Raw genomic sequence first — 14,591 nt, forward strand, 5'->3', positions numbered from 1 at the left:
TAATCGTAGATTCAGAGACCGCATTAGAGAACACGTTTATCACATTAAGAAATGTTATCAGAATAATGCCTTAGCTAAACATGTGGCAGATAATGACTCTACACATATTTTTCATTTTAGAGTCTTAGAAGCCATACCAATCAATAGCAGAGGAGGAGATATTCGGAATCACACGGAGGATAGAGAGAATGATTGGATTATACGACTAAGAGCAGACAGTGGGAAAGGTTTAAATGAGAGGGTATCTATAAAACCCAAATTGAGGAAAAGAAGGAAAATTAAGTAAGACAACATTTTTCAGATCTATAGATGCATCTTGATTGCACTATTCTTTAGTATTTTTAAGTGTGATTTATTTGTGTTTATATATAATACGTACTTCAAGAGTATTAGCATTATATAAGTGTCTCATATTTATTATATTTATAGCATTTTTTGACATCATGCAGAAGCACATATATTCAATATTGATAGAAGTTTTTATAAGCATTTATATAATAGTTTCTTACTAGTATTTATGTTTTTTAGTGATGTATATGTTTATTGTTTCTCATTTAATCATATTTGATACGTGCCATGTCATTATATAGATTCAGTCACGCTTATACATGCATTATTTCAAGTTTATTAATATTATTAGGCATATATTCTCTGTACTTCTGTACACAAGTATGAAAATTTGTTATTTACATTACATATACACTCTTCAGAGACATATATTCATTCATCTATTACACAATATTCCATTACATCAATACATACACATATGATTTTTCATTATTATATCATCCAGCATATTTATAATACATAAGATGTACTTGTGATGACACAATATACTTATATACGTATATATCAATATACAAGTCTAGGTATTTATTTATATTTTTTTCAAGACACACTTCATATATATTTGTCATACATTCTCAACATACTTTCTTATACATATGCACATATATAAGTATATATTTTTTAACATGTTTTAATGATGTAAGATAATTATATAAGTATGTTAGAAGGAAACATGAGTTTCTACCTACATATGAATTTGTTTTTAAAAGTAGTGACATTTCCCTTTTAAGTAAATGATGAAATTATGTCTGATTGAACTGCTAAGACTATATAAAAACAGCTTCTTAATTCATTTGTATATAAAATAGACCTGATGAAGCTACTATTAGCGAAAGCGCTTGTCTGAACGAAATAAAATTCATACTCAACTGATTATTTTGGAGATTTTTTGGATTTTGGGATACCTATATCACGCTTATATCTCACTGCTTCACCCTCAGTCATCCAGAAGTTTTTTTTTTTTTTTTTTTTTTGGACCATATCATTCGTTAATGTACAAATTATTTTATATATATTTCTATATAACTATCAGGATGCTTGAATTGTGATCATCTTTCTGTAACTTTGGTTTTGTACAATGTGATTGGACAGCCATTTCTTACTATTTACGAATTACTTGCACATTTCTATAGTGCACCATTATGCTGCGATACTGCATTGTGTGCAGAGCTACTCTGAGTTTCTTGTTGTACATTTACATATTACAATGTTATCTGCAAGTTTCAGGCTGATATTGGCATAATGTGCTGGACTGTGTGAGCTTTACACAATCCAGCCCCAGGCAGAGGTTGTATGAAGGGTAATCTTGCAACATAAAGTAATTCTGCAATGTTATGTCCATTCAGGTGTTTCCACAGTGGGCAATAAATCTACCACTGCTTTGTATTATACATATTAATGTGCACCGTACAGGAAAACAAAGTCCACTGACCACAGCTGTGACATTTTACTTTACACTTCATGTTGAGTGGGGTGTAAGACAAACCATTTGATAACTAAAGTGGAAAGCAGCATGTAGCATTATAATCTGCAATATAGAAAAGGCGGACAAACAGCTTGTCAAAAATTGCAGTAATATAAGTTAATAATGCATGATTTCTGACAATTTGTTTTGCAATTTATAATAGCAGAGAAGCACAATACAGGATTTTGCAATGCTTAGGATGATTTTAAAAAGACAGGACAGACAGTGCCAGCAACATAACACTATTCAATGATTAGGGTGTACATATATGATTATGTAGTCACAGTTTTAAAACCTGCCACTGTACTTTAACTTATGCTTATGAATAAATGTATGCAGAACTGCTGACTTGATTTAATTGTGTATGCCTGCTCAACCTTTTCTTGAATGCAATGTTACTGCCTGTACAGTATTAGGCCATTTATGCATAACTTATATAGTATTCTCTCTCTGTGCTTCTGTGCTTTTTATCACTTGTTGGATGCTAAATTAATGGTTGGACTCAATATGTTTTTGTGCAAAGGCTAGTGAAAAGGAAATCAGTCTGGATAAACTAATGTAAGCAGAACATCTTTAAGACAAATTACAATACCTCCAATAATATCATGAATATTATGAAAGGAACATATGAAATATCTTAATAGAAATGTATACATTACTTGTGTTAAGGGCAGCATGACACCATTAGATCAAGCATGAAGCTGATCTGCTATAGAATTTGTAATTACATGTAAGGGAATATATTGACATTCAATATATATATATATATATATATATTTACACACACATATAAGTTAATGACCAAAAAGAATATTCTATCCCTCCAAGTTGCTGTTGAGGACCAAAAACATACCTGATTCCAAAAGACAGGACTCCAAAAGTATTCAGCATATGCTAATGGAAAAAAAGCAGAGTCCTATACCCAATAAAAAGGGGAAATGAGCTCTCCAGACCAATCTAATTTTGTGCAGTACACTGGCAAGGTTCAGCAATGTACAAGACTAAGTCAGTGGTGAAGCCCATTGAAATGAATAGGCTTTTTCATTATGGCAGAAGCTCCACCAGTATGTGAAAGTATGAACTGCAGGCAATGCCGAGTGGGAAGTTAAACTGCCTTCTTCTTCTTTCAGCTTTTCCCGGTTAGGGGTCACCACAGCGGATCACCTGTCTGCTCATGATTGGCAGTAGAGTTTTTACAGTGTCGAGTTGCCAGCCCGGGTTAGGGTTAGGGTTAGGGTTAGGGTTAGGGTTAGCATATATCTTGTGTTTAGGGGCTGCCTGTTATCTTGTGCTTGTGCAGTAGTGGTTAGTGTGAACCATTTCTGAAACTTGTTGAGGGTTGGCTGCCTTTATTGTTTGTTAAAAAGATTCCTTGGTGGGATAGTGAGCCCACATGTATGTCCCTTTCTGGATGTAGTAAATGCAAACATGACACCCCAACATTGTGGCTAATATGCCTGCATTTACTTCTATTCCCTACAGATGGAGCTGTGGCACTGAATCACCTCCTGTTCATTCAGCTCCTCCTGCCCACAATACAAGTTCCATCATACAGATGGAGCTGCTCTGACTAAGAACTTTGGCATAACTCTACAACCCTGCCAAGTCCTTAGACAGCTTTGGACTATGCCCTGATACGGTAATGCAGTTCACTAGCATAGTATGTATCCAAATTGTTTTATTTTGCCTGGGAATAGTGGTTTTCTGCTGAATTTGATAGCTTAATGTGTTAGGACATTGATTTTCCTGAATCCCTACCCGGGATGATATCATCTGTGGGGTCAGATTGAATTTTACCATTTGCAGAATGGAAAAGACCATGTGCCTTCACTGACCTGATATTTTAGAATCTGTCCTATTGAGTTTCAAAGACTCCCTCTAAAATTCAAAAATGGAGTCCCCCCAAAAGAATATCTTTTCATTATGCATTGCCTAGGTATCACATGTGTGTCATCAGTGGCTCCAGGAGAAAGAGAAATACATAAGGAATATAACAGAACATCACTATCATGTACAGACTCCAATATGACAAACCCCAGTATCTGTAGGGACAAGGCATAGATATATAGCATGCACATCTACAGCTTCAACTGGCTTACTGCATTGTGGCTCTGTGTTAATATATATGCATGGCTAGACTTAAAAGGAATTTTTAAACAAATCAATATTGTTAAATAATGTTTGGGTTGCAGGACTGTGGTAAAACTGGAGTGGTGAAAGAATCTTCATTCTCTGAATAATATGATGTAATGAGCAGAATTTTATTAATTTGTAACACATTTTAGATGTTTTAATAGTGAGAGTAGAAAATTGCTGTAGTTTGGGGTGTTCTGCTTGCTGTAGGATTAATTTACAGTTGTTTTTATGACTGGCTGTGACTATGTGTAGCTTTTAAACTGTGTGAATGACTGCTCTTTTTCAGTGGGCTGCTTTGCGTTGCATTTCCTTGTATACTACTGAGTTTCAGTTCTAATCAGATTTACCCTTGCTTACTAGTGCCAAAGACATCAGGGAATTTTTCTTTATTTAATCCAATTGCGTGTGTGCCTACAAAATGCATCGACTGCGAAACTTTTAATTCTGTTTATTGTGCCAAATTCTTGTGACTATTTTTTTCTAATGAGAATAGTACATTGATAGTGTTTTAGGCATTCTATTTTCCCTAGGTTTCAGTTACAGTTGTTTCCCTGACTGGCTGTGACTTTTAAGTGTAGCATTTAAATTGTGCTACATAGCAGGAACTGTTGCTCTAAAAAATGAATTTTAGTACTAATTTTATTTGCATTTGCACAAAGCATTTTACATACTTTTGAACTGTGTACTGGAGAGCAACTTTCACCTTTCATCTGCTGGGACTTATGAGTTTTCATTACTGAATTATTGGGCTGTTTGTATAATTGTATGTTAGAAGGTAGTATAAACAGTTCCACTTCTAAATCTTGAGTGACTAAAACCTGATGATCTAGATTGCCGAAAACAAATGTCTGAAACACAAAAGGATGAAAACTTTAAATGTTTTTTGCAGATGCCAAGTCCCCTGTATTCTTCAACACAGAGGAGAAAGGTGCCCTTATTGCCAAATTCTACAGTTACCGAAGAAGAAGAAGTGGGGTGAAATCTCCCGTAACAAAGGAATCGATGCCAGTATACAACTAGAAATGACAATGATGTTAATTTCCTATGGGAGAAAGTCATTGAAATTCTGTTCCTTGGCATATTGTCACTAAGGCATCTTATGCTCAGACAAAACAACAGCAATGGCAGTTCCATAAAGATTACATCACAAGGCCAACATTTTTCAAAATAAAATATGTTTTTCCAAAAGGGAATAATGCAGTTTGCTGTTTTCTACATGGACTTACTATTAAAGGACTTAGTCAGGCTTGAAATATACAAAACTGAATTTAGCACATCGAATCAAGGCTTGGGGTTGTTAATGAGTTGATTCCTGTAGTCAAAGGTACATAGTTTGATTCCTTCTGCCTTCATTTGCATATTATATGATTCTGAGCAAGTCACTTAATTAGGCAGTACTTCTCAGATACTCCTGAAAAGGGACATTTTTACCCAGTGGACTGACCTAGCTAGTCAATAGATAAAAACATGCATACTTGTCATATATCATTTATTCATACATTTGATCATTAAGCATTGTTTAATAATCACATAATCACATTTCTAAACCGTCTGTGTTTCTCTCTCTCTTTCATTTCTAGTGCAGGGAATAAATATATTTCAGTGTGCTTACATGTATTTTTGTTTTTTTTGCTTCCTGCCTGGTCAAATTTAGAAAAGAACAATTGTAAACATTTAGGAAACAGCAAGTTTACATGCATGCACTTTAATTTCATGCTAATATTTTTATTTAGTGAATAATCAGCTTCAAAAAAATGCTTCATGATATAAATTAATATTTAATATTTCTGTGACATACTAAAATAGAACTGAGATAAACACTTAGCTGAGTTATTAATTCTACAGTCTTTGTGACAATGGATTTCAGTTTTAGCTTCTTACCCTGGGAGATACCTTATATAAATGACTTTCACTTACCCTGCCCAGGCAATTAATGTGATACAGGCATATGGGGACCATGACAGTACAAATACTATGATGGCAATAAAAGCTATTTTTGCCATTTTCCACTCATTTTGCATTGACTGGTGTCGTGAATAGCAAAGTTTCTTTCCATATGTTCCAAGCATGTTAACGTCCCTAGTAACAGGAACAAAATTAAACAGTGTGAAAAGGCTGGCAATTTGCTTGTCACTAAGAATGACTTAATTAGTAGCACAAATGCAAGCATTAAGAAATATCTACATGCAACTGGCTTACAAATACTTCCATCCAGAATAACAAGAAAACTCAGCAAAAAAGGAAAAGTAATATGTTAAAATTAACATACTTCTGAACTTGCATAAGTACATTATACTTTTATTACAAACCTCTTGGGTCAAGAAAACAAACAAACCACAAAAATACATATACACACTATATATATATGGGTCCCTTTAAAACATCTAAAACCCATAACATCTAATTTCATAACACTGAGACCAGAACATCTAAAACCTATAACATTGAATTTCATAACATCTAACAGTACAAATCACATGAAAATAACATCCCCTTCACATATAATGACATATAATGACACCAAACTACCAAACACACTTTTTGCATTTCTGCAGGGGGGACTTGATACAGTGGAGTTAGGAAATTAACTTTTCCCCACTGTAGTGTGATCTTGGAGTTGGTATATTTAATTTATGGGGGTGGGGGGAGCCCCCCACATGGGGGGGGTGCATGGGAGCTTGATCCCCTGCAGAAACATAGTAAAAACTATGTTTGGTAGTTTGGTGTCATCATATGTGGAGGGGATGTTAGTTTTTTGTGATTTGTAGTGTTAGATGTTATGAAATTCGATGTTATGGGTTTTAGATGTTTTGTGTTTTAGATGTTCTGGTCTCAGTGCTATGAAGTTAGATGTTACGGGTTTTAAATGTTTCAAAGTAGACCCATATATATATATATATATATATATATATATATATATATATATATATATACACACACATACATATATATGTATATATACATATACATACAAACATGTATATAATTATCATTACACTACTGCTAATTCCTCAAGCCCAAACTCCCCAAAACTTGAATCTCTGACAATGCCAAATTTTCTGTTGAAAAACATTGTCAGGGAAATATGCAGACATTAAATGCCATTTTTAGGTGTTTATGCCCTCCCCTCTTATAGTGTGACCATGGAAATGATTATGTAAATGGGGGGTGCAGGGGATAACTAAAACAGTGTTTTGAGTAGTTCTTTTCAGTAGGTTGAGTTTTGAGGAGTTGAGGCTTGTGGAATTTACAATCACCCACTTTATGTATATATATATATATATATATATATATATATATATATATGCACACACACACACATTCACACACACACACACACACACACACACACACACACACACACACACACACACACACGCACACACATATTTATATTAGCACTGAACATTAGAATTGCTTGAAAATATAACTATATACTACAAATAATGTGATTATGATCCTTTTAGTCAAGTCAGTGAATAAAGAACACCAACTAACCATTAAATACCAATATTTCCCATATACAGACCAACATTTATCGGGACATTTTTACAGATAATTTCAAGGTTAGGTTACCACACTGCAGGCAAAATTCTTCTTTGAAATTCTTACTATTTTGTACGATGCTATGATCCAGAAAAGACTCATAAGGACAGTGACACACAGGTATATCTCCAAAATTCTATATTTACCAATACCTGTGGAAAGATCTAAGTTTACTTCCTGCTCACCCTTGTCTCTTAACCAACTCAGTCATATCCTTTAATCAAATGTGTATAGGTAAAGGTGATGCAAAGCTGACACTATGGTAGTTAACCAAGCACGTAGGTATCTCGGTATTAGCCAGGTAACAGGGAAGCAGAGAATGTAGGAAAATGCCATGTACATATTTATTATGGTGCCTGAAGTGTTCTTCCTCAGCATATCGATACAGTGAATACAAGGTCAGCCATGAATAGCTCAGTGTGAAAAGTAATAGCAAACAGGTTGATGGAGGTATTGTGCTTAGATAACAGAACAGAGGCAACAGCAAGCAAATTAGTCCTGATTAACAAGATGAAAAATGAATGAAAGCAGAAATGTTTAGATAAGTGAAAGACAGTAATAAGAGGTAGGGAAGTTCCATGGTGATAACATACAGTATGCATTACGTGAATCTGTTGAAGCTTGTATAACTGAATAGCTACTTTTATTCCAGCTATATTTTGTTTTATAACATACTTTTCTTTTTCCCCATGAACTGTTTCTAATCCACATGACCAGGTGGGGGGAAATAATTTGTAGCAAACAGTACATTTATATATCTTACCTTCCACTCTTTCTAATGGCTGCAAACATAAGAAGATAGCAGTAGGAAATAATAAGCAAAGGGACAAAGAATACACAGCAGCATAACACCATGGTGTAGCTCCGGTTGGCAGCAGAGTAAGTCACATAATCCCAAGTGCATGATGTCATCAACCCTTCAGGCACATAAGAACCTGAAAAAAGTGAAATGAAAGATGAGTGGCAGGTTACATAAATTCCGCTGATCAACAATCCAAGACAGGATGACATGGCTTTATTTGTAGACAACATTCTAAATGATTTTGCAATTTGACATAGAAAATTGTGTTGCCTCTTTACAAAAATGCCATATATTCTTTCTACTCAATTCCTATAACATTAGAACTAAGCAAGCATAAAATCCTACTAAAAAGATGTCCTATGAAACTGGACATGGTGGGTAAATGCTGTAAATCGCAAAATGTTTTCCAATATAAGTTTGCCATGTATAACCTGAAATTATAAACAACATATAATTAGACATGTATGGGGTTATCTTTATCTTGAAATTTACAATTTTTAGGTTGTATCTATAAATGCTGCATATGAGAAGACTGCCTTGCAGACTGTAGAGGCCGTTCAAACCTGGTATTCATAGCTACAGCACACAGTCCCATCTATGGATATTCATAGCTACAGCTCACAGTCCCGTCTATGGATATTCATAGCTACAGCTCACAGTCCCATCTATGGGTATTCATAGCTACAGCACACAGTCCCGTCTATGGATATTCATAGCTACAGCTCACAGTCCCATCTATGGGTATTCATAGCTACAGCTCACAGTCCCATCTATGGGTATTCATAGCTACAGCACACAGTCCCATCTATGGATATTCATAGCTACAGCTCACAGTCCCATCTATGGGTATTGATAGCTACAGCACATGGTCCCATCTATGGGTAGTGATAGCTACAGCACACAGTCTTATCTATGTCTTTGGTCCTGTGGCTTGACAAGAGCGAGGTTCCGAAATATGAATGCTCTTCCTTTTTTGCTGGTGCATAACAGGATACTACCTAGGTTCTGTTACAGACAGGACCCTTCTCAGCAATTTTTGAATAGATCATCAGTGGGTTTGGGAATCATAAACACTGGGGAGGGGGTCATTTGCACAGATGTACCATATCCGGCATACTGTTGCTACATAATGGAATAAGACTATATACAGGGATATTCCCCACTTTATATCTCTGATTATGTCCTGTGCAGGTACACAGTTTTACTGCGTACTGACCCTACTCCATGAGACACTATAATTATAAATCCCATCCAGAGAGCTTTAGGGCAACATTTTTGGAGTTATGCTAGTTAGGCAAATGCTGGTGCAAATGCTGGTTATGTACTATGGTCCCAATAAAAACTTGCATTCATGACACTGTAAAAAGCACATTTTAACCATTCACATTTAAGATCCATTTAAGCTTCACTAAAGGGAATTTAGTCTAACACTTGCTGAAACACACTTTGTCTGAATGAGGTCAATCCAGTCAGTGTTTGATCTTGCCCAGGCATGAAGAAACCTTGAAGATGATTAAGGATCAGATGGGAATGGAGAGTATAAGGGTATTGCTCCAGACAGAAGAAAATTCTGTGTTTAAATGCCAGGTCAGTTGCATTACTTTTAACCAAGCTGGTTTTAAAAGAAATTGGTTTTGATATTCTGCCCTAAAACATAGCTATTAACAGAGTCAGGGGCAAAACCAAAAATATCAGGGACATAGGAAAAAAAGAATAAATATAATTAGTATTAGTATTAGTATTAATATTACTATTAGTACTTTTTTATGAAACAGTTGTATAATTATATTATTTCTTATTGTTTTGTCACAAAATCATAAATTTTATAAGGAACATTGCACACTTTTAAGGGAAAATCATAGACACTTGACATGTATGCCATGGAATAAAAAACAAATAAGGGTTTGGGAGGGTGGCCTAATGGTTAAGGTGTTTGCCTTACAGGTACAGGGTTTGAGTCTCACAAGGGATAATTGGCTAGGTTTAAAATGGCTCGCAAGGGCAGTTAGCCTAGTACTAATCTATGAACGTATAATTTACATTTAAGGTGTACCAACAGAAAGACAATAAATAACTAAGTAATCTCCAGCGTAAGAAATCTACCTTGCAGTACAAGGATGTTGGGATTAGTCAATGTCTTTATAGAGTTTCCACACTTTACTGGGCATTTCATTCTGACAACACTTAAATACCCACTTATTTATATGCATTTATTATTGTCATTGTTGTCCAGGTCATGGCTATAAATGGTCCATGGACCACCCTGTGTACTGTTTATCCAGAGTAATAGCTAGCCCATTTGTTACCCAGGATAATTCCAACACTGGTGCCTCACTCAAACCAAAGTTGCGGGCCTAAAAAAAGGGGGGGTGATCACAAAGTCCACTTGCAAGCTCACGAATAGAGGACCAAAATGGTGTCCTTAGAATAATGGATCAATCCATTTACCAAAGACTAAATATAATAATTTAGTCAGCAACAAGTATTGTCAGACATGGCTGATTAAATGAATGCCATACTGTGTATCTGACAGAAACACACTAACATGGATTAGTAGATGGGCGGGGCACAGTCATCACGATTTGCACAGTGCGGTTGGGGAGGACACAAACACAGGTGACTGCAGCACTATGAGATGGAGTAGGTGCAAAGAAGGTGAACATCATAACTACATACTTTGGGAGACAGTGGGGAGTGAAGGATCACATTCTCCACTATGGGGGGAGTCAAGCCTCCATAATGGGCAGTGTCCACTGTATTGGCTTTCAGTGTCAAGACTTGATGTGGTGTCTGTAAGGGAAAGTACAGGACTGTGAGCATTCACCCTGATGCATCTTATTATATATTGATCCTGATAACCACTGTTACTAATGAAGTGACTGGCATCTATCAGACTACACGTTCAAGACAGGTATGAGTCTAGCATTGAGCAGCCTTCTCCAAGGATGATGCTGCAACATCAACGACAAATAATTGACTTCAATAATTGGCTTAGTTTTTGGTGTCACTCAAAGGGGGTCCAATATTTGTCAGTCTGGAAGGATATGATAGACTGGCCATGCTGCTTCACTAGAGATGGCCTGCATCTGTCCACTCTAGGGTTTTGATTATTGGAAAAGACATTGTCCATCCCCATAATTACTTATTTAGGCAATGCTAAATTGTCGCTTGCCAGGTCAGGATAAAACACGTGAGCATCGTTGGTTCTTGTTTAAGCAGCTTTATTGTATGCAAACACATCATAAATGAGGTGAAGTAACTTTAACTTATAAACAGATTAGCTATCATACACGTGGATGTTAACATTCTGGCTGCACCTTCAAAATAGCACTGAAGCTAACGTGCTTGGTAGTTAAATGCACACACAGATCTTGGAAATGCTTCTTAAAGGTACAACACACCTGTTATTCTATAGTAATGAAACAAGCAAAGGAAAACATAAAAGTGTTACGGATCAATGTTAGGAGCCTAAACAAGAAACTCTGCCCCTTACAAGCCCTTCTCACCATGGAGGACATTGACTTATTTGTAGTGACTGTGACATGGTTTAAAAAAGTAGAGGCTGTGCAGGACTATAATGTCTTCCACACATTTAGACCATCTACTGTGCAGGAGGAGAAAAAAGGTAGAGGTGTATCAGTCTACATACAGAAGAGACTCACATCAAGGATGGTAAAGCAATATGGTGCACTAGAGCTTCTTCATGTCCAAATAATGATCAGAAAGGTCCCAGACCATAATATTAACTAGCTATAGAACTCCCTCTATAACACAAGAAAGCCACAATGACTATCTACAGGAACTAGAATCACTCACTATTAAACCCAATACCATTTTCCTAGGTGATTTAAACTATCCAAGTATAGTCTGGAAAACCTATACCATCACTACTGCACAAGCAGAGAGGTTCCTGGACTTTGTCAATACAAATGCCCTGGAAAAAAATAATCAGAGTATCCAGTGGGACAGTAGCATCTTGAATCTTGTCCTTAATAATATGGAAGCATCTTGCACCATCCCTTGCATATCTTCATCATTTGTTAGGTCTGACCATACAGCAGTCTCCTTCAAAATAAAACTGAAACCAGAGATCCCTTCCCGGCAAGGTACCTTTAGAATTTTTTTTAAGAAAACTACCTACTCCTAAGTGTTACATTGGCAAGCTTCAAATTCCCACCAAATCCAGTTAACTCCACTGAATGTACACAATGTACACAACCACACTATACCAGCATGTAAACAACTACATAAATACAGATGTACCCCATAAGACAAATGCAGGGCAAACCCTAGAAACAAAGCCACACAGTGGAACCATAATATCAACAAGCTTTATGATAAAAGAAAAATAATTTTGACCAAAAGTAAGAAGAATTCCCAGAATGTTACAGCCCTTGTCACTGAAATAAACAAACAAACAACATAGGAGCTTAATAAAATCCACCAAAGCCAGGTTTGAGGCTAAAATAGCTACCCAAGCCAAAGACAATCACAAGGCATATTTTTTAGTTATGTCATAATCTCAAAAACACAATGCAGCAATGTGCTGAGCTGATTGTGAATGATTTTACCTACACTTAGGCTGAAGATACAGTGAACCTACTGGCTGATAAATTTAGCTTTAACTTTATTCCTCTCTCCTTTCCATCTGTCCCTCACAATATAACGGAAATTATCAGTCAAGACCAAGTCCTAAAAGTGCTATTAAAAGCTAAAAGTACTGCATCAGTGGTTCCTGACAATGTCCCAGGATACACCTTAAACAGCATGAGGCATGATTCAGCCACACCCCTACATAGAGGTTTTGTACAAATAAATGGATAACAGCTGCAGTCACTCGTCTGCATAAGGGAGGGATGTCTACAGACTCAGGCAATTACAGACCCATAAGTCTGACCAGCCTCATATGTAGCCACAGAAAGACTTACCATAGAAGTGATCAATCAGGATGTAGACAACCACCAAACACTGGACACATCTTAGTATCTATTTGTCAGGGGCAGCTCATACTTAACTCTGCCTGGTGTCTTTTTTGAAAAGGTCACCAAATCATTGAATGAAGACAAAACATACATACCACATACCTTGACCTGACCAAATCTTTTGACACAATTCCACACTGAGACATAGTAAAAAAGCTAAATAAAGTGGGAATAAACCCCTACGTCATCTGCTGGATTGCCAACTGGTTCAGAGATAGGATGCAGATAATCAAAATAGGGGAAGGTACCTCCACAAAGAGGCCAGTCACCAGTAGAGTCCACAAGAGTTCTGTGCTGGGACCTCTCCTGTTTGCATCTACTTGTCTGAAGTAAAACCCAATACCAAAGGGATCTGGCTAACTAAGTCTGCAGACAGCTGCAAGCTAAGAGCAGTCACTGAATCCCCAAATGACTTAGCCATCCTACAGGAAGGCTTGTCCGAATAAACAACTGGTGCCAAAATCATGGACTGAAACAAAATGGAAAAAATGTATTATTGTATCTTTTGTAAAGTCATCTATCCCTGGGAACTACTACACTGACAATATGCCCCTATGAGTTGACCCTATTGTTTGGCATTTAGGAACTTATGAGGATAGTGATCTAACTTCTGACCAACATGTGTCCATTGTTGCAAAAAAGTCCTTCTATATTGCACAGCTTATAAATAAAGAGTTTGTGTTTAGATCTAGGGATGCCATTCTCCCTCTTTTTAGCCCTCATTAGGCCAACCATTGAATATAATGTGCTCTTTGGCATGTATCTGTCCAGACACATGTAACAACTGCAGTGCTCACAGATGTACCTTACTAAAAGGATACAACGACTAAAAAATATGTCTTTCATGGACTGATTCAAAGCTCTGTCGCTACATTTGGTATCCTACAGACTGCTAAGAGGTCACATGTCCCCAAACATGGGGACAAAATGCTCAACACCAGAAGTATACCCCTCACTAGTGAGATCAGACCACAAACTAATGACCCTAGATATTCATATCCCACCCCACCCCAGCACAAAAGACCACAGTGAGAAACTTCTCAAAAGCCGACTTTACACTCCTTAAGACCAAAATGGTATCCTTCAAGCCCCCTGGGCCAGTGAAAACCACATCCCACACTGCTGAATCCTTCACAAATGCTTTCTACGGACATCTCCAAGAATGCATGGATCATGCAATCCCAAATAAAACCAAGACCCTTTCCACCAAAGGCAGGCATCCTATCTGGTGGACCCCAGCCATAAACAAACTTTATAACAAGAGAAGGAAGCTACTGCAAGACAGAGCAAAATCCCATAAAGGGAAGGCATC

General features: G+C 36.6%; 1 protein-coding gene across 1 annotated transcript in view; it reads right to left on the reverse strand.

The window, feature by feature from the left end:
* LOC122793733 (melanopsin-B-like) overlaps positions 1-14,591 on the reverse strand; it is a 400,101-nt gene that overhangs the window by 298,224 nt on the left and 87,286 nt on the right. Inside the window, exons 5-6 of the mRNA XM_044061936.1 lie at positions 8,259-8,430; positions 5,867-6,028 (exon numbers count right to left, since the gene is read on the reverse strand). Coding sequence (XP_043917871.1) covers positions 5,867-6,028; positions 8,259-8,430 — 334 coding nt within the window. The remainder of the gene's footprint in view (positions 1-5,866; positions 6,029-8,258; positions 8,431-14,591) is intronic.

Source organism: Protopterus annectens, chromosome 2.part0 (assembly GCF_019279795.1).
Source record: "Protopterus annectens isolate FY-2018-M chromosome 2.part0, PAN1.0, whole genome shotgun sequence".
Lineage (NCBI taxonomy): Eukaryota > Metazoa > Chordata > Ceratodontiformes > Protopteridae > Protopterus > Protopterus annectens.